The sequence below is a fragment of the Corythoichthys intestinalis genome, chromosome 13 (assembly GCF_030265065.1).
Source record: "Corythoichthys intestinalis isolate RoL2023-P3 chromosome 13, ASM3026506v1, whole genome shotgun sequence".
Classification (NCBI taxonomy): domain Eukaryota; kingdom Metazoa; phylum Chordata; class Actinopteri; order Syngnathiformes; family Syngnathidae; genus Corythoichthys; species Corythoichthys intestinalis.
In genome coordinates this window covers 49,670,222-49,691,354 of record NC_080407.1, presented here as the reverse complement: position 1 = coordinate 49,691,354, position 21,133 = coordinate 49,670,222, and the positions used below count along the sequence as shown (strand labels likewise).

The 21,133-nt window shown below is 42.2% G+C and overlaps 1 protein-coding gene and 1 long non-coding RNA gene across 2 annotated transcripts; one reads left to right on the top strand and one right to left on the bottom strand.

Moving 5' to 3' along the window:
* Positions 1 to 3,038: 3,038 nt before the first annotated feature.
* On the bottom strand, positions 3,039 to 9,400 carry LOC130929151 (uncharacterized). Its single transcript, XR_009066828.1, has 3 exons — positions 8,594 to 9,400; positions 5,157 to 6,872; positions 3,039 to 5,054 (listed from the first exon to the last, which is right to left on the bottom strand). It is a non-coding gene; the product is annotated as an uncharacterized LOC130929151 (long non-coding RNA).
* Positions 9,401 to 10,838: 1,438 nt separating this feature from the next.
* Positions 10,839 to 20,717, top strand: sec24d (SEC24 homolog D, COPII coat complex component). Its single transcript, XM_057856110.1, has 22 exons — positions 10,839 to 10,954; positions 13,338 to 13,524; positions 13,732 to 13,834; positions 13,910 to 14,028; positions 14,092 to 14,298; positions 14,375 to 14,490; positions 14,554 to 14,665; positions 14,744 to 14,871; positions 15,186 to 15,324; positions 15,387 to 15,502; positions 15,560 to 15,684; positions 15,748 to 15,939; positions 16,010 to 16,103; positions 16,171 to 16,458; positions 16,513 to 16,609; positions 16,686 to 16,831; positions 16,892 to 17,030; positions 17,096 to 17,214; positions 17,471 to 17,650; positions 17,721 to 17,915; positions 19,954 to 20,043; positions 20,103 to 20,717. Exons 2-22 carry the CDS (start codon positions 13,374 to 13,376, stop codon positions 20,241 to 20,243), a joined length of 2,997 nt encoding a protein of 998 aa, XP_057712093.1. The 5' UTR covers positions 10,839 to 10,954; positions 13,338 to 13,373; the 3' UTR covers positions 20,244 to 20,717.
* Positions 20,718 to 21,133: the final 416 nt, after the last annotated feature.

The following is a 21,133-nucleotide window of genomic DNA, read 5'->3' as shown; positions in this document are numbered from 1 at the left end:
TTTTGGAACGTTTCCCGGCGCTCCCTGGCCCGAAAGTATTTTTTGACCGTTTTTGAAATTTTGAAAAAATGCGTAACCACCCCCCCTTACGAAAAAGTCAAAAATTGACTTTCTCCAAAAGTCAAATTGTTTTGCATATTTAGGGTGTGCCGAGAGTCCTGATGGGTTTTTGGAACGTTTGTCGGCGCTCCCTGGCCCGAAAGTATTTTTTGACCGTTTTTGAAATTTTGAAAAAATGCGTAACCACCCCCCCCTTACGAAAAAGTCAAAAATTGACTTTTCCCAAAAGTTGAATTTTTTTGCATATTTGGGCTGTGCCGAGAGTCCCGACGGGTTTTTGGAAAGTTTCCCGGCGCTCCCTGGCCCGAAAGTATTTTTTGACCGTTTTTGAAATTTTGAAAAAATTCGTAACCACCCCCCCTTACGAAAAATTCAAAAATTGACTTTCCCCAAAAGTCCACTTTTTTTGCATATTTGGGCTGTGCCGAGAGTCCCGACGGGTTTTTGGAACGTTTCCCGGCGCTCCCTGACCCGAAAGTATTTTTTGACCGTTTTTGAAATTTTGAAAAAATGCGTAACCACCCCCCCTTACGAAAAAGTCAAAAATTGTCTTTCCCCAAAAGTCCATTTTCTTTGCATATTTGGGCTATGCCGAGAGTCCTGACGGGTTTTTGGAACGTTTCCCAGTGCTCCCTGGCCCGAAAGTATTTTTTGACCGTTTTTGAAATTTTGAAAAAAATGCGTAACCACCCCCCCTTACGAAAAAGTCAAAAATGGACTTATCCCAAAAGTCCACTTTTTTTGCATATTTGGGCTGTGCCAAGAGTCCTGACGGGTTTTTGGAACGTTCCCGGTGCTCCCTGGCCAAAAACTATTTTTTGACCGTTTTTGAAATTTTGAAAAAAATGCGTAACCACCCCCCCTTACGAAAAAGTCAAAAATTGACTTTCTCCAAAAGTCGAATTGTTTTGCATATTTAGGCTGTGCCGAGAGTCCTGACGGGTTTTTGGAACGTTTCCCGGCGCTCCCTGGCCCGAAAGTATTTTTTGACCGTTTTTGAAATTTTGAAAAAATGCGTAACCACCCCCCCTTACGAAAAAGTCAAAAATTGACTTTCCCCAAAAGTCCACTTTCTTTGCATATTTGGGCTGTGCCGAGAGTCATGACGGGTTTTTGGAACGTTTCCCGGCGCTCCCTGGCCCGAAAGTATTTTTTGACCGTTTTTGAAATTTTGAAAAAATGCGTAACCACCCCCCCTTACGAAAAAGTCAAAAATTGACTTGCTCCAAAAGTCGAATTGTTTTGCATATTTAGGCTGTGCCGAGAGTCCTGACGGGTTTTTGGAACGTTTCCCGGCGCTCCCTGGCCTGAAAGTATTTTTTGACCGTTTTTGAAATTTTGAAAAAATGCGTAACCACCCCCCCTTACGAAAAAGTCAAAAATTGACTTTCCCCAAAAGTCCACTTTTTTTGAATATTTGGGCTGTGCCGAGAGTCCTGACGGGTTTTTGGAATGTTTCCCGGCGCTCCCTGGCCCGAAAGTATTTTTTGACCGTTTTTGAAATTTTGAAAAAATGCGTAACCACCCCCCCTTAGGAAAAAGTCAAAAATTGACTTTTCCCAAAAGTTGAATTTTTTTGCATATTTGGGCTGTGCCGAGAGTCCCGACGGGTTTTTGGAACGTTTCCCGGCGCTCCCTGGCCCGAAAGTATTTTTTGACCGTTTTTGAAATTTTGAAAAAATGCGTAACCACCCCCCCTTTCAAAAAAGTCAAAAATTGACCTTCCCCAAAAGTCCAATTTTTTTGCATATTTGGGCTGTACCGAGAGTCCTGACGGGTTTTTGGAACGTTTCCCGGTGCTCCCTGGCCCAAAACTATTTTTTGACAGTTTTTGAAATTTTGAAAAAAATGCGTAACCACCCCCCCTTACGAAAAAGTCAAAAATTGACTTTCCCAAAAAGTCCACTTTCTTTGCATATTTAGAATGTGCCGAGAGTCATGACGGGTTTTTGGAACGTTTCCCGGCGCTCCCTGGCCCGAAAGTATTTTTTGACCGTTTTTGAAATTTTGAAAAAATGCGTAACCACCCCCCCCTTACGAAAAAGTCAAAAATTGACTTTTTCCAAAAGTTGAATTTTTTTGCATATTTGGGCTGTGCCGAGAGTCCCGACGGGTTTTTGGAAAGTTTCCCGGCGCTCCCTGGCCCGAAAGTATTTTTTGACCGTTTTTGAATTTTTGAAAAAATTCGTAACCACACCCCTTACGAAAAATTCAAAAATTGACTTTCCCCAAAAGTCCACTTTTTTTGCATATTTGGGCTGTGCCGAGAGTCCCGACGGGTTTTTGGAACGTTTCCCGGCGCTCCCTGACCCGAAAGTATTTTTTGACCGTTTTTGAAATTTTGAAAAAATGCGTAACCACCCCCCCTTACGAAAAAGTCAAAAATGGACTTTTCCCAAAAGTTGAATTTTTTTGCATATTTGGGCTGTGCCGAGAGTCCCGACGGGTTTTTGGAAGGTTTCCCGGCGCTCCCGGCCCGAAAGTATTTTTTGACCGTTTTTGAAATTTTGAAAAAATGCGTAACCACCCCCCCTTACGAAAAAGTCAAAAATTGACTTTTCCCAAAAGTTGAATTTTTTTTGCATATTTGGGCTGTGCCGAGTGTCCTGACGGGTTTTTGGAATGTTTCCCGGCGCTCCCTGACCCGAAAGTATTTTTTGACCGTTTTTGAAATTTTGAAAAAATAGGTAACCACCCCCCCTTACGAAAAAGTCAAAAATTAACTTTCCCCAAATGTCCACTTTTTTTGAATATTTGGGCTGTGCCGAGAGTACTCACGGGTTTTTGGAACGTTTCCCGGCGCTCCCTGGCCCGAAAGTATTTTTTGACCGTTTTTGAAATTTTGAAAAAATGCGTAACCACCCCCCCTTACGAAAAAGTCAAAAATTGACTTTTCCCAAAAGTTGAATTTTTTTGCATATTTGGGCTGTGCCGAGAGTCCCGACGGGTTTTTGGAACGTTTCCCGGCGCTCCCTGGCCCGAAAGTATTTTTTGACCGTTTTTGAAATTTTGAAAAAATGCGTAACCACCCCCCCTTACGAAAAAGTCAAAAATTGACTTTCCCCAAAAGTCCACTTTTTTTGCATATTTGGGCTGTGCCGAGAGTCCTGACGAGTTTTTGGAACGTTTCCCGGCGCTTCCTGGCCCAAAAGTATTTTTTGACCGTTTTTGAAATTTTGAAAAAATGCGTAACCACCCCCCCTTACGAAAAAGTCAAAAATTGACTTTTCCCAAAAGTTGAATTTTTTTGCATATTTGGGCTGTGCCGAGAGTCCTGACGGGTTTTTGGAACGTTTCCCGGCGCTCCCTGGCCCGAAAGTATTTTTTGACCGTTTTTGAAATTTTGAAAAAATAGGTAACCACCCCCCCTTACGAAAAAGTCAAAAATTGACTTTCCCCAAATGTCCACTTTTTTTGAATATTTGGGCTGTGCCGAGAGTCCTCACGGGTTTTTGGAACGTTTCCCGGCGCTCCCTGGCCCGAAAGTATTTTTTGACCGTTTTTGAAATTTTGAAAAAATGCGTAACCAACCCCCTTACGAAAAAGTCAAAAATTGACTTTTCCCAAAAGTTGAATTTTTTTGCATATTTGGGCTGTGCCGAGAGTCCCGACGGGTTTTTGGAACGTTTCCCGGTGCTCCCTGGCCCGAAAGTATTTTTTGACCGTTTTTGAAATTTTGAAAAAATGCGTAACCACCCCCCCTTACGAAAAAGTCAAAAATGGACTTTCCCCAAAAGTCGAATTGTTTTGCATATTTGGGCTGTGCCGAGAGTCCTGACGGGTTTTTGGAACGTTTCCCGGCGCTCCTTGGCCCGAAAGTATTTTTTGACCGTTTTTGAAATTTTGAAAAAATGCGTAACCACCCCCCCTTACGAAAAAGTCAAAAATTGACTTTCCCCAAAAGTCCACTTTTTTTGCATATTTGGGCTGTGCCGAGAGTCCTGATGGGTTTTTGGAACGTTTCCCGGCGCTCCCTGGCCCCAAAGTATTTTTTGACCGTTTTTGAAATTTTGAAAAAATGCGTAACCACCACCCCTTACGAAAAAGTCAAAAATTGACTTTCCCCAAAAGTCAAATTGTTTTGCATATTTGGGCTGTGCCGAGAGTCCTGACGGGTTTTTGGAACGTTTCCCGGCGCTCTCTGGCCCAAAAGCGTTTTTTGACCGTTTTATAACATTTTGAAATAACGCGTAAGCACCCCCCTGTACAAAAAAGTCAAAAATTGAGTTTTCCTAAAAGAATGATGATGGGAAAGAAAAAACGCTCAATGTCAACTTATTATTATCAATATTCTTCTAAGTTAATTTTATTGCTGACACGGCATTTTGGGGTCATCAAGATGTGGTGCCAACCTGCCCCAAAAATCAAACTTCGCCTATGGGGTCACGAGGCAAGACCGTAGTGCATGAGTCACGTCACGGCAAAATAACTAATTCCCATGAGGCCAATAACATACCGATTGGTCAAGAGCAGTTCACGTCAAAAGAATAACGCTTTGCAAGTTGTCGGTTACGGTAATCATAACCACTGCCTAGTCTATTGAATCCTAGCAGCTAATTGGCGGGGGAATCGATTAAAGTTTACTCACTAGTAAAAAAATGTTTGCTGCAAACGTAAATGTGCCTAGATTTAGGTTCCCACAGGCGAGAAGGGTCCACGGAACCATCTTCTTTTACTCTTCGATTGATCGCTTTCAGCCATTTGCTTCTCCTTTTCTTCTCACGAGGAAGAATGAAGAACTTCAAACGCGGCTCCGAACTCTTCCTTGTTACAACCTGCAACACAGCAACTTTTAGTCATTCCGACGGAAAAAAAGACCGCAAATAAGACAAAAGTTCAACGCGTTTGTACTACAATGAACGACAGAGCAGCTGCTTGTGACTCGTGTTTTGCCCCCTCTTCAATATGGCGGCGCAGCTGTGGCTGGTGACGTCATTCATGCCCGGATTTCGGTTCATCAGATTTTAGATGTGCGCCAAATGAATTGATCTGATCTAAACACACGTGGATCAAACAAAAGAGGAAATTTGTTATCTTTTTATAGTAGTAATATACATTTAGAGGAATATGCAGTAGAAAATTGCAGCATTTCTTACCTTGGTCAAGACTTTTGCTCGCGACACTCTTTGTCCTCAACGCCGGTGGTCACGTGATTCATGCGGGGCGTGAGTAGTTCCAAGCACAAGCAGCGCTGTAGCGGTTTGCAATGGAACTGACAGCGGTAATTGTGACATTTATACAAAAATGGATAAAATCATATCCAAGTACTTGTTTGTCATTACACTATGACATATATGTAAGTGCTAGTTTTACATTTGGAGTGGTCAAGCGACAACTGAAAACTATGTAAACTCTTACGCAGAAGGGAAATTTCCCATGTTGTGGAGTGAAAGTTTCATGTTTCTGTTAGAATTAGCACGGGAAATTGACTTTTACATTGAAATGAAAGATGATTTAGGTTTTTCTTTTTTCACAACTACAATACTGTTTTTCCAAAGAATGTCTAGATTTCCTTGATTCACCTACCTGTGGTAATATATTAAGTCATTCACTCCCAGCCATTTTCACCGGAGCAAGGGTTTGGGTTTGCTCCCGGCCATTTTACTGGATTTTGACTGATGTTGCAAGGCCCACAGAAAATTCTTTTCTATTGCTATATAAACATGGAACTCACCGAAAGATTACACTCCCTTCTTTCAGCAGAAAAAAAGTTAGTCCATATCTTTTTCCACTATTTAGAAATCAGCATTAGAAAATAGCTTAGTTTGAGCAATTTTCCAATTTCTGATGAAAAAAACAGAGAAATTGAGCTTTTTGTGAAAGCATACATTTCAAACATAACTTTGACTTTAACACAGCTATTTTTTGCTGTAGGTACATCCCAAACATCTTAATAATGTTTTCCTTTTACAAAATAAGATAAGCAACAAGACAAATAGAGCTTTTGATAGCAAACAATTTATTTACACATAACTGAAAGATGACGCTGTTCCGGCCGCGACAGCCGGTTAAACTTTTCCCTCATCGCCGCCTGTTTCATAAAGTTTTTTGAGTCTCTGCGGGCTCTGCTCACAAGCAGCATGCACTCAAAGGCATCGTCCGCTGCACTTGTGGTCCCGGTTGTTCTGCTCGGTCGTCCAGCGTCTGGCATCCCGGGCATCCTACCGGTTGTTCTGCTCAGTCGTCCGCCGCCTGGCATCCATTCGGTCGTCTTCGGCTTGGCCGTTCGTTGCAGTTCAATCTGGTTGCGGGTCTTATCAAATGCGCTACTGCCCTCCAGTGGCCAGTTTTATTGCTTTAAAATGGATTTTCAGTTTTGTGTTTTGGAGCTAAATTGAATCAGAACCCAGAGATGTCTCTTTTGGGGAAAAAAAAACGTAAAAGATGTATACATACGTCTTTGGGACACTGAAACAATTAAAATTGAACATATTTTTACGTTTTTGGGAGCAAATTAGTTCAAGATAACGTCATGTATAACATACTTTGTTCCCTCGTTCTAAATGGTAGTTCCAAGTTTGTTTTGTCGCATTGACATATAAAAACACTTGTTTCCCAAAAATTGGTGTCATGGTTCATTGTTTACACCTAACATTTTAGAGATCGGTGGCCTGTGATGGTTGGTTGTGCAGCATAGTTTCCCCAAGGACCAAGAGCAGTAGAAAAAATGGATGGCAATGGTCATCAAAACATGAAATTAACGGCTTTTTTTGTTTGTTTGTTGCTATTTAAAAATAGGCTTAGTGCCCACAGCCAGCAGTCACCTTCAGCAGGCACCAACAACAGCTTGATGTGGATCCTGAAAATGTGACCTAAAAAAAATACTATACATTAGTTTTTTATTTAAAAAATGTGTTTATTATTTGTTGACATCACTTTTCAATCTATACACAGCTCTAACATATAATAATGTCAAACATTTTGGTGTAAAGAATACAGGTTTTCATGCATTGACTTGGTACTCTTCAAAGCTTACAAAATCGACCTCATAAGCACGTGAAAGCCGGTCGTCTACCAATACTCACAAATACAGATGAGTGTGTACGTCACAAAGGGCCTCTGAAAGAGTTAACAACTTAAAAGACCAGTGGCGCCACCAGGGGGTGACCACGGCAACCCCTATAAATTGGTTGGCCACCCCACTGGCCACCCTGCTTGCATGGATATCGTTAGATTGTTGTAACATCAGTTATGCATTTCTTCCCAAATGAATGCATTTATTTTGTTTTATTAAATGTAGGGCTGTCAAATTCATCACGTTAATGGGCGCTAATTAATTTTTTAAAAATTAATCACGTGAAAATATTTATCGCAATTAACGCATTCGCGGTACGACTCATTCACGCATTGCCGCAAACAGCCTACAATGGCGTCGTTTTACTTATATACAGAGATAAGAGGCAGAGTGGAGTCGATACAAGCATCCATTGGGGCCGTGCTTTTAATTGGCAAAAGCTTTGTCATCTCTCCCACAGCAACTATAAATACTGTGGGAAGCGACGTGGGGAAGAATGACAGGAGTTGATCTTTTTCTTAACACCCTGTAGTGTACCCAACGCAGAGAAGATATAGCATTTGCAGCCACCACACACAGTCATGGTTGCACCACTTCCCATCATGCATTTGGGCAGAACAGTTACGTCGCTACAGTATCATTTACTGAAAGCGCAACAAATACACTGGATGGCAATATTTAGTCACAATATACAAACTCACATTTATCCTTTAAGAATTACAAGTCTTTCTATCTGTGAATCCTTTTCACAGAAAGAATGTTAATAAAGTTAATGCCATCTTGTGGATTTATTGTTATAATAAACAAATACAGTAGTTATGTACAGTATGTTGAATGTATATATCCGTCTTGTCTTATCTTTCCATTCCAACAATAATTTACAGAAAAATATAGCATATTTTAGAGATGGTTTGAATTGCGATTAATTACGATTAATTAATTTTTAAGCTGTGATTAACTCGATTAAAAATTTCAATCGTTTGACAGCCCTAGTTAAATGTACACTTTATGCCTAATATATACATAACACAATAAAACAGAATTGTTGTGGAACTCAAAATGTTGACTGGACAGTTATGGACTATGCGCATTAAATCATTAGTTACATTAAATATTACACACTAAACCAAAGTATATCAGTAGCCGTGTCCTTAAGTCTTTCTGATAGTTTTCCCCTGACCTTTTTACTGCAATATAATAATGAAAACCTGAAATTATGGCTTTTAGTTTTGGCCACCCCAAGATTTTTAGTGGCCCCATCTGGCCACCCCTGTGAAAAATTTCTGGAGGCGCCTCTGTAAAAGAGGTAGGGACAATGAATTTATCCCTGACGATACATTCCTAGTTAGCAGACTCAGCTTAAAAAGTAGCAGAAAATCGCTGGTCAATCAAGATAAAATATATCTATAATTACGCCACGCAGCAACAAATAAAGCTCAACATATACATCCTAAAGCGCCTCTGATATAATAGACTGTTGAAAATTCAAAAGGGATAGGTTTTTTTTCATCAACTTACCTCCGAATACACTTTACAGCAAGCCATTCGTATGAATGCAGTCCTCCCACGTCGAAGCCATGTTTGGAACTAACCGTGGCTCCACTACCCACTAAAACTCGGAAGTAAAATCGTATAATGGATCCATATGGGAGTGTGGTAATCTTCTTAATATATGGTACTGGATTATGCGTAAAAGACATTTACAAAAAAAAAAAAAGAAAGAAAGAAAAAGAAACAAATAAACAAAAACACGCCAAACAAATCAGAATGTCGTTTCCTTTTCCGCTTTGTTCTACTTCCGGGTCGCGAACCGATAGCGCGCATGCGCAAACGCTAGCTGTATAAATGGCGTCAAAAGCAATATATAAAATATACTGTATTCCAATTCTGGTCAGAAATAATATATTAATATATATTAATATCAAGATATCAGGTAAATATTTCCTCTTCGGTTTTGAAAATGTTTTCAAATACATACAGTTTATTCGGAATCATCAACGTGTTGTGCCCCCCTTGCCCCAAAAGTCAAACTCTGCCTATGGTTACAGTGCTGTACTTTTACTTAAGTAAAAAACAAAAATCCCCATCCACCACAAAAACGAATGGACGAAACATACACAGACTCTCCCCCAAAAGCCACGTTAGAAACCAACCCGTTTGTAAATAAGTCAATAATTCAGTGAGTTTAAAAATTTCAGTGGAGAAAATAACTCACCTGTCATCAAGGGCGTAGGTTTGGTGTCAACATTGGTAGGAACGATATAACAGCATAAACTGCATGTAAAAAATTTTGCTGGGGACGTGACATTAATAAGACCAAACAGATTAGTGACCTGCCGTCAGGGCTACATTTCTCACAAATAGGAACTTAATAATTGATATGCCAAATGATCAATGCAAAAAAAAAAAAAAAAAAAAAAATCTGTATTGATTTTATACTAACTTTCACGTGTAACCCATCTAGTGACACCCCAGTTCGATTCAAAACTGCTAAAGAAACATTTTGAAAACCGGATTTTATTTGCACATTTAAATTGCAATATTTGAACATAAATTATATTAACATGCACCATAACTAAAAATGTGTAAATAATCTCTTAACTATCCAGCGATGCAAAATATAAAGATTTGTCTTAAGACCACTCAACATTATCTGTCGCAATAAAGAAATTAAATACAGTATAACTGAAAAAAATTCTAAGGGTATAATAAAAATGGAGCCTTCGTTCAGGTAAAACACTACTGCTTTTGTCCACAAGTACAGCCAAACTCACCACAATATGAAAACTTTTTACCTCGGTTATGATTAATGTATGACTATCTGAAGAAACAAAAATGTCTGCGTAGGCTGCAAATAAAAACTTTTTCTAAATAAATATAGTAAAAATTTTAAATAAATCCAAGTCATCAGCCAATCAAATGTGTGTTGGGGGGGGGGGGGGGGGGTGAACCGGCACATTCAGCAAGTGAATAGAAATGTAAGTGAACATAACGAAAATGAGTCATTTAATAATGGTAGGGTCCATTTTATCCTTACAACATATAGGCGGACAATCTAAATGACCTATTGAGTCATTCGAAATGAATGTGCCAAAATCATCACACAACATGTCAAAAACGAAAAACATTACAAAACTCTAGCTTGGACGCATGTGTTAAGCATCATTTCAAGTTTTATTCCATGTTTTATAAGTGCTCAAACTACTACTACTACAAACTACTACTTACAACTACTCAGTGTGTAAAATAAATGAAGATATTACTCCCAAAGCATTTGTAATTGCAATCATTTTCTGGGAGAAATTGAGCATTATCTGAAAGAATTGCAGGGAAGCCAATATATTAAATGTATGTCATGTCATGTGTTTGCCACAGGATGGCAGTAAATACACATTTTAGAGAGAGCCAAAAATAATAAATTAATCAACGTGTAGAACTTGAAATGATGTTCAACACGTGTCCAAGCTAGACTTCTGTAATGTTTTTCATTTTTGACATGTTGTGTTATGATTTTGGCACATTCATTTTGAATCACCCAATAATGCAAATAAGGTTGCTTGAAAATTGGTGGGGACAGTTTGAGTATCCCTAAAAGTTGGTCATGTTATGTCCCTACCGTCCCTATGCAAACCTACGCCCTTGCCTGTCATGGAAGTCTTCTGTCGCAAGATGGCCGCCAGTTACTCACACCGCTTTCTTCGCCATTATAGACATCTAGTCTCTACATATGTGATTTCTACGCCGCACACCCACCCTTCCGAGTTTGCGCTTGCCGACGTCACTCAGACCGCCCGTCAGGCGCTTTTGGAGTTTGACGTGGCACTCCGCGCCGCATTCCGCGAAGCCATCAGACGAGGCCATCTGAAGCTAATCCTACAGGTAAATACAAACAACACCACATTTACACGCGTAGCACCATACAACCGACATCGGACGCAGCGTCTCGTCTGGATGCGTTGCGAGCGCTCGTCGCGTCCGTGTTGCTTTTCATCACCAAACTTTATGAGGTTAAAAGCTTCGCAAAGCAGTTAGCGGGATACTCAAAACCGAAAGAAACACAAATGTCATAGCATTGCTTTTAATAATTTTGTTTATGATCATTTATTGCCGTTTGGAATCATTTAGAGATGCCCGTCTTGCACTGACGTGGCAACTGTGGGCGTTTAAAAACGGTCTAATATTACAGCATTTAAATACAATTGCTGTTTGTTACGCTTTTGGTTTTTGGGAGGAACCATCTGTCAAATAACGGGTGCTTTTGTAGAGTTGAGCTCATTCTCTGGTCACCGTACAGATACAAGCTGTCATTCACTGTCACTATGCATCAAATCCCTAAAAAGTCCTCAATTTCTTGTACTGATCGTAAATTGCTGGACGCCTATCGCCGTCAATGGCAGCCAGTGTGTTCATTGATGAAAATCGATAGAGGTGTTTGAACGGTTGTTGACCTGATTTAGTTTGTTTTCCAAGATTTGACAGTTGCTGTGTGGTCGATGTAAAAACAGCAACTCTTGTTCTAATATCGTCAATGGCAGCCAATCAGTTCCAGAAATACACTTTAAGGAAAATTGCGGGTCACAAAACATCGAGTGGGATACGGATTAGCATTGGCAATTCTTTTTGACAAAAATGGGTTTCATTTGGAGGCCCCCTAGTGGTCAAAATTCCAAAATTGACTAATTGAGTTTTACTAACTAGTAACTACCACAACACCATAGACTTCATAATGTATTGACATGACACGAGAAACGGGGCCGATTCGTAGGGGGGCTATTTTCAAAAACTTCAAATTCAAATATTTTCAAAACCAAAGCTGCTACCGACCTAAAACCAAAACAGGCACCTACCTTCGCCATATATGAGTCTCCATGAGCAGCGACCTAAAAAGATTCAAAGTCGTTCCCATTTAAAATCTCAGTTATTTTTTTATATATAAGTATAACACAACTTAAAAAGTATCAAATTTTACACTAGATGCACAAAAATCAGCCAATGCAGAGATAATCACCTAGTTTTTCAGGATCAACAGCAATATCATATAAGTTTTTGACCAAAATAGCAACTTAATTTTTTTATTTACTGCAAGTTTTGAACAGCTAATAAATCACTCAATTTAACATCAGAAACTTAATACTTGAGGAAAACATGCAGAATCAATTATAAGTAATGCATAAATAGATTACTAATAAATTCTATACACAATCACAACTTATTATAGAAACAGATAGCCCTTTATTATCATTATACACTATATATTGTTAGCGAACGAGGCTAGCGGCCGCCTGACGTAAACAGAGCTTTTCTGGCAAAAATTCTTGTGAATAAATGCTTAAATCCCCGAATTCTTCATAAATATGGACGTAAAACAGTCTCGATTCTTTGTTAAAAGCGAAGAAACCGCGCAGTTAGCGGTTATTTTATGTATATATGTCTAAGTACAGTGCTACCCTGTTAGCGAATGAGGCTAGTGGCCGCCTGACGTAAACAGAGCTTTTCTGGCGAAAATTCTTGTGAATAAATGCTTAAATCCCCAAATTCTTCATAAATATGGATGTAAAACAGTCTCAATTCTTGGTTAAAAGCAAACAAACCGTGCAGTCAGTGTTTATTTTACGTATATATGTCGAAGTACAATGCTACTCTGTTAGCGAATGAGGCTAGCGGCCACCTGACGTAAACAGAGCTTTTCTGGCAAAAGTTCTTGTGAATAAATGCTTAAATCCCTGAATTCTTTACAGATATGCACACAAAACAGCCTCGATTCTTAGTTAAAAGCAAAAAAAAAAAATGTGCAGGTAGTATTTATTTCACGTAAATATTGCCAACTATAAGGCTAGTCAGTTATGAAAATTAGCCGCCTCCATGTGTAAACGAAGACAATTCCTGCAAATCAGTGCTTCAGTCACGGAATTCTTTGTAGATATGGACGTAAAATTGTCCCGATTCTTTGTTAAAAGAGCAACAACAAAAAAACACATCTATTTTACGTACATATGTCGAAGAATGACGCCAATGGCGTAGCGGTTCTCATTCTCCCATTAATTTTTTTCACAAGGTTTCGAAATGCATGCGTGGTATGAAAAATATATTTACCTCGAATCCTCGAACAAATCACTCCTGAGACAATCCTTCCTGATTGTATGCTGTACAGATACGCCTGTTTAATCTCCCAACAAGCAAACTCAAAGTTCAATGTTGTATCTGATGATGTTGCTGTTGACAAAATGGATTTGTGCTAACTGGAAGGACTGCGTTTTTGCAGTCCGAGGCCAGCCCTTGGTATGAGAAGAGCCCCAAAATGAGTCAGCAGGGTTATGTTGCCGCACCCCCGTACTCTCAAGCCCAGCCGGGGGTGGGTGGCTACCAAGGCGGATTTATACCTGGTCCTACACAGCCCGGCTATGGACACTATGGAGCAGCACCGCAGGCGTTCGCGCCGCCTCCTACAGGTAGGCAAATGAACGCAAAGATGAGGATCTGAACTACCTCTGAGTTTTTGTCAATGTTGTAGTCACACAATTACTACATATGTGCTGGAATTTAGTGTTCAATGGAGGAATTACACCTAGTTGAGTCACAGCGTAGTTGTACTCAGACGTAGTTAATGGTAATTTCTATGAGTAAGGACACTGAATACAGTTCCAATGTCTGTTTAGCTGTGCCAAAATCACCAGTGTCTCCAGCTCCTGGCATGCCTCCACCTCCTGGATCTAGTCCGTACAATCCAAACAACCAGCAAAATGGAGCTCACCCACAAAGGTTTGCATGTTCCTCTGAGAAAATTGACAATGATGACACTCTTCACTCTCTAATTTTTTTGTCGTTTCGACTCAGGTACCCGGCTACTTACGGACAAGCTCCGCAGTCTTCGTACAACAGCGTGGTCTCCCGAGGCCCGCCTCCGCCGATGCAGCTCGCTAACCAGATGAGCGGCATGACCTTGGGAAACTACGGTAATTCATCCTGAACAGTTGGTGTTAGGAAGGACCCTACAGAGTGCCGCTCTCTTCTCCCAGGTACCGTTCAGAGCCCCCCGTCTGCGACAAGCCCAATGGCTCAGCAGTCTTTCCGCGCACCCCCGCCTTCAGCTGCTGGTCCACTCCACATGCAGCCCCAGATAAGCCCACCCGCGGGCATGTCCTTCCCTGGACCGCCCCCTCCTGCGGGCCCGGGAGGGTTCCATCAGCCGGCTCCTGGGCCTCCTGGATACCCACAACAAGCAGGTATATGAAGTACAGTACTTTTTCAGAATAAATGTAGACCAAGAGCTTTTACCCAACTGTTCCGATTCATGATCAGGTCAATTTATGGGAGGCCATCTCGCAGGACCCCAGCCAGGGGGCTTCCCTGCAGGATTGGGCCCACAAGCAGGTCCGCCCCAGAAGAAACTAGATCTGGACTCCATCCCCAGCACCGTGAGTGGTTCGTTCACCCATCATTGAAGAAACTCAACCGAAAAATGCCACGTTTTATTTCAGACCCAAGTCATTGAGGACGACCAAGCCAAACACGGGGGACAAGTCTTCAACACCAATATCAGAGGACAAGTTCCACCTCTGGTCACCACCAACTTCACCGTGCAAGACCAAGGTATTACATTGCTTTTTCTCCCTGGTGGAAACTGCTCGAGCCTGTTCCCGACCTTACTCAAGATTTGATCTGCTTCAGGCCACGCCAGTCCCAGGTTCATCCGCTGTACCACCTACTCGCTACCATGTACCGCCGACCTGGCCAAACAGTGCCAGGTGCCTCTGGCGTGCATTATCAAACCATTTGCCCGTTTGCCCAAGAATGAGGTCAGTACCATAGAAATTGCAACTGTTAACACAAAAAAAAAAAACGGAGTCACAATTCTTGCTAGGGCTAACGACTATGTAGTTCAGTATTAACTCTTTTAGTGTCATGCTGTCTGCTGTGAATTTAAATGAGTTGGTCTGAGCAATCAATGATGAGTTAAATAGTTGTGGATACTCGTTCTTCTCTAACACGTGTTCCTTATTGATGTACCTACTTTTGAATCTCGACGGTCAAAGTCTTCTGAAGTCGACCCTGACTCATGAGCTGGCCTTGTCCCATAAGCTAATCAAAGCGTCCCTTGCTTTGCGGTCAGGCCCCGTTGTACTTGGTGAACCATGGCGAAAGCGGTCCCATCCGTTGCAACCGCTGCAAGGCCTACATGTGTCCCTACATGCAGTTCATTGACGGCGGGCGCCGCTACCAGTGCGCTTTCTGCAACTGCATCAATGAAGGTCGGCTGTAAAAATCTTACTCAATATTGCTCTGCTCAAACGGTCACACTTTGGTCCATTAGTGCCCGTCTTCTACTTCCAACATCTGGATCACATGGGCCGGCGGGTGGACTTCTACGAGCGAGCCGAGCTGTCTCTGGGTTCTTACGAGATGGTGGCCACGCTGGACTACTGCAAGGTATTTGCAATTCCAAGGACGAGTGACGACGCGTACTCACGTCCTGGTCTTCCGCAGAACAATAAGCCTCCCAATCCTCCCGCTTACGTCTTCATGATTGACGTGTCTTACAACAACATTAAAAGCGGACTGGTCAGGCTCATATGTGAGGAGCTTAAGACACTTCTGGATAAGCTGCCAAGGTAAGTTGTGTATTTGTTTTGACTGGTGCGACTTGAAATGAAAGGGACTTTCTCACTTGCTAGGGAGGAGGGCGCCTCGAGCTCGGCCATCAGGGTGGGCTTTGCCACCTACAACAAGACACTCCATTTTTACAATGTCAAGAGCTCCCTGTCGCAGCCGCAGATGATGGTGGTGTCCGACATGGCTGAAATGTACGTGCCGCTTCCGGACGGCTTCCTGGTTGACTTTCAGGAGTCCAGGGCACTCGTCTGCAAGTAAGTAATGTACTGTACTGTATTTTAAAGCTGGAAATAGCCAGCTAATGTTTAGTTTTGTGTCTTACAGCCTCTTGACCCAGATTCCCGACATGTTTACGGATACCAACGAGAGCGAAACGGTCTTCGCGCCTGTCATCCAGGCTGGCGTGGAGGCATTCAAGGTGAGTTCAGAGGGTTTGAAATTCTGAGTTGCTGTAGAGTAAAACATGACACTGAGGACTCCACTAGGAAGCGGAATGCGCCGGCAAACTCTTCATCTTCCACTCGTCCATGCCCACGGCGGAAGCTCCTGGCAAGCTGAAGAACAGGGACGACAAAAAGCTGGTGAACACGGACAAAGAGAAGACTCTGTTCCAGCCGCTCAAAGGCACGTACGAGCAGCTCTCAAAGGACTGCGTGGCTCAAGGCTGCTGCGTGGACCTATTCCTCTTCCCCAACCAGTATGTGGACGTGGCCACCTTGGGCGACGTACCGTCGCGCACCGGAGGCTCCGTCTTCAAGTACAACAACTTCCAGGTGAGGCTGCTTTAGCCTGCATCCTGGTTGTTTTTATAAAACATCGTGTCGTAGGTGGACACGGACAGCGAGCACTTTCTGAGAGACCTGAGGAAGCAAGTCCAGAAGAGCATTGGGTTTGACGCCATCATGCGTGTTCGGACCAGCACGGGTGAGATACGGCTTCAAATTGATGCCGGCTCTCTCGAACGGTTCACGAAGATGAAGGGACTCCTGTGCGTCTCCAGGTTTCAGAGCCACCGACTTCTTCGGCGCCATCTACATGAACAACACCACAGACGTAGAGATGGCAGCGGTGGACTGCGACAAAGCCGTTACGGTGGAGTTCAAGCACGACGACACGTTAAGCGAAGAGACAGGCGCGTTCATCCAGGTGTGTTCCCTGAACTCTTAGGCGGATCGACCGCCACCTAACCTGTCCGCCTCTTCCCAGTGCGCCCTCCTGTACACCACAATCGGTGGGCAGCGGCGTCTGCGCATCCTCAACCTCGGCCTCAGTTGCAGCTCACACCTGGCTGAGCTCTACAAGAGCTGCGAGACCGACTCGCTCATTAATTTCTTCGCCAAATCGGGTAAGTGGCGCGATCAATGAGCGGACGCTGTTTATCTCTTCTGAGCTTGCGTGGTGTCCACTCAGCCTACCGCGCCATCCTGAACCAACCCCTGAAGAACGTGAGGGACATTCTGGTCAACCAGACAGCTCACATGCTGGCATGCTACAGGAAAAACTGTGCCAGCGCCTCGGTTGCTAGCCAGGTACACTGTCGAAAAACAGCAAAACATTCTATTATGCTAGTTTCAGATTAGCTTGTCACGCTAGTTTAACTCACTGACTGCAACAGACATCTAATCCATTTGATCGGTTTGCCCCTTCCAGTTCAAATGGATTCGACAAACAAATTTAAATTCATGGCTAGAACTTCCATGGCAGTGTTTAGCTCAGTTGTCTGCATGCTAAGAGTGATGTAGCTATTCCGGTTGTTAAATGTAGCCTTTTCTTTTCTATTTGTAGCTGATCCTGCCCGATGTCATGAAGGTATTCCCAGTCTACATGAACAGCCTGATGAAAACCGCCCCCCTGACCGCCAGCACCGAGCTGTCGACAGACGACCGGGCCCACCAGAGGCTGGCCGTCACGGCCATGGCAGTAGAGGACACCCAGCTGCTACTCTACCCGCGCCTTATCCCGCTGGTAAGCGACAACTCCAGAAGTTTGCTTAATCGCGAAGTAAGATTAATCTCTTTTTTTCTGTTGTCGCTAGCACAACATGGACGTCAGCGGCGACGCCGCCCCGCCTGCTCCGGTGCGCTGCTCAGAGGAGCGGCTGACGGACAGCGGCGTGTTCCTGCTGGAGAACGGCCACGCCTTGTTTCTGTGGCTGGGTCAAGCGAGCCCACCGGACGTGATACAGGGGCTTTTTAACGTGCCCTCCCTCGCCCACCTGCAAGCCCACATGGTCAGAACTCACAAAAATAGTCATGCCGAGAATAGCCACGTCACTATTTCCTATCAAAATTCAATTTTTAGACTCAAGTAGTGATGTCCCGATCGCATAATTTTGCACCCGAGTCAGAGTCACCTGATTTTGAGAAACTGCCGATACCAATCCAATACTGAAAAAAAATCTTTTTTTTTTAAACATTTGAACAAAAGTTCCAAACATGTCACTGGACCACCATGCTACATTTATAATGTGAATTAAACGCTTCATTGAGTGAGTCCTCTCAAATCCAATCACGCTGCTGAGAACAGCCTCTCGATTACCGTAATTTTCACACTACAAGGCGCACCTCATTATAAGCCATCACCCACCAAATCTGACACGAAAACGACATTTGTTCATAGATAAGCCGCACTGGACTATAAACTGCAGCTCTCTTCACTGTATTATGGAATATTTACATGAAAAAATTAGGGCTGTCAAACGATTAAAATTTTGAATCGAGGTAATTACAGCTTAAAAATTAATTAATCGCAATTCGAACAATCTATGAAATATGCCATATTTTTCTGTAAATTATTGTTGGAATGGAACGATAAGACACAAGATGGATATATACATTCGACATACGGTACATAAGGACTGTATTTGTTTATTGTAACAATAAATCAACAAGATGGCATTAACATTATTGACATTCTGTTAAAGCGATCCATGGATAGAAAGACTTGTAGTTCTTAAAAGAAAAATGTTTGTACAATTTATAGAAATTTTATATCAAAACCCCTCTTAATGTTTTCGTTTTAATGAAATTTGTAAAATTTTCAATTAAAAAAAAAAACTAGTAGCCCGCCATTGTTGATGTCAATAATTACTTACACAATGCTCATGGGTGCTGAAGCCTATAAAATCAGTCGCACCCAAGCGCCAGCAGAGGGCGGCAAAACTCGATAAAACACAATTAACAAGTGAGCGTTTCACTGTACCGTCATTTAAATCTGTCTGAATGGGGCATCTGCGTTAATTACGTCAAATATTTTTACGCGATTAATTTTAAAAAATGATTAACGCCCGTTAACGCGATAATTTTGACAGCCCTAGAAAAAATATTTACAGATAACACTTTATTTAATAGCGGCATCATGCGACTGTCATAAGACCAAATGACCCACCATGAAGCTTTGAACTGATTGGCTGCAAAGCTTCATTGCTTTAAGAAACTTCATATGGCCAGAACTGCTCCCTTGGGGGAGACAGTCAACCTCTGCTGCCACCTGCTGTCAACGCTGTTGTAGTCCAACATGCCTCCTAAGTTGCATTGCAGCACAACAGATGTAAATAACAATCAAAATTCATGTTCTGTACCAATTATTTCTTCAGTTACTGTTCCAGTTGTTTCATTAATTGCTAGTTATGCTATTTGGTAAAACTTTATTGGACAGTGTCACCATAAGACTGTCATTAGACAATCATAATTATGACATGACACTGTCATGAGCATTACTGAAAGCTTATAAAGATGCCAATTAGTGTTATCTCACTTTTGGATGGATGTAAAAGATCTGAGTGGTCACAAATCGAGTTGGTGACATAATTTGCCAGATGACACTTAATGACATGTGTCATAATGCCCATGATAGTGTCATATCATAATTATGATAGTTTTATGATGCCGCTGTAAAATAAAGTGTTACCTATTAACCCAAATGAATCAACAAATAAGCCGCAGGATTTAAAATGAAGGAAAAAAGTAGCGGCTTTTAGTCCGAAAATTACGGTACAAAATGAGTTGCCACAGCACACGCATGGCTGGGCTGCACGTTTAACAATAATTGACGCATTTGTGCCTTTGATCGTAAAGCTACCGAGTCTTCACTGGCCAGATCAAAGCAACAAACCTGTCAATCATAGTTAACTTTAAGTACCAAACGCCAGCTGACCAAGATAAACTGTTTGGTCACGCTGTGCGAGCATGAAGCAGAAAAACCTGATCACATGATCAGATCAGGACATCCCTCAACTCAACATTCCAATTTTTCTCCATTCTTGCCAGTGCGTGCTCCCTGAGCTGGACAACCCGCTATCTAAAAAGGTCCGAGCCATCGCTAATGACCTTCTGGAAAAGAGGCCCCGATCCATGAAGGTATTATTTAAATCCATCTTTTTTCTTCTGACAATTTTGAAACGTACGTTTTCTTCCAGCTTCACATCGTGAGGCAGAAAGACAAACCTGAGATGATGTTCCGCCAATTCCTGGTTGAAGACAAAGGGCTGCACGGTGGCACCTCCTACATGGACTTCCTTTGCTACGTTCACCGGGAGATCAGACAATTACTCACTTAAGGGAAAAAAAATTTTGCAAGTTTGATATATTAGGACCAAAAACGCATTTCACTCAGCCAAGTGCCAAAGTTGCCAACTTTTTACTTAACTTATTGGCTGCCATCGACAGTCATATTTCTTCATTCACTCCTTCCGGTTTAATTGGATTGGACGTCCATTACAGTCGGTGTCAAGCATCCCGGTTAAAATCGATTCGGCGTCCGTCGCTGTCGATGGCAGTGAATGAGTTAAGATACTTTAAGTGCCTGTTAATTTAGAATAATACTGAGAAGGGAAGAAAAATGCCTTTTTAATTCATTCCACATCAATATTCTGTATCACCATTTTGCTGCCTTTTTTTATGTGTACAAGAAATATTTCGCCTTTCAGATGGAATTTGACAGCCTGTTTGGTTTTTATTAAAACAAAAACTTAGGTAGTTTATTTTTTGTAAACGAAATCAACTCTTTCCGTATTACGGAGCCCCCCGGGTGCCAGGATAGAAAAAATTAAAAAATTACAGCTAATCTGTACCCACAGTTTAGCAATGACCCGGAAACAGTAGTCACCAATGTTTGGCGGGGACTCCGAGTCACAACGCCGAGGGACCGACCGAGCAACCATCTGAACCATTTGCCCTCGGCGAACAAAGGGGTTTTAAAAGGTAACTATTGCAAGTTTTCTTTGGTAGGCGGCGTCTTTCAGGTGTCATCAATCAATATGGCATGTTGTGTTTGCACATTTTCTGTGCTGCTGTCGTGTCCGTGCGTGCTTAATTCAAGTAGTGTTCATTTGTCAGTTAGCTATTTTTAGTAGCCGCATTAGCGGCTACTAACACACAACATGCCATATTGATTGATGACACCTGAAAATGTAGACGGCTACCAAAGAAAATGTGCAATAGTTACCTT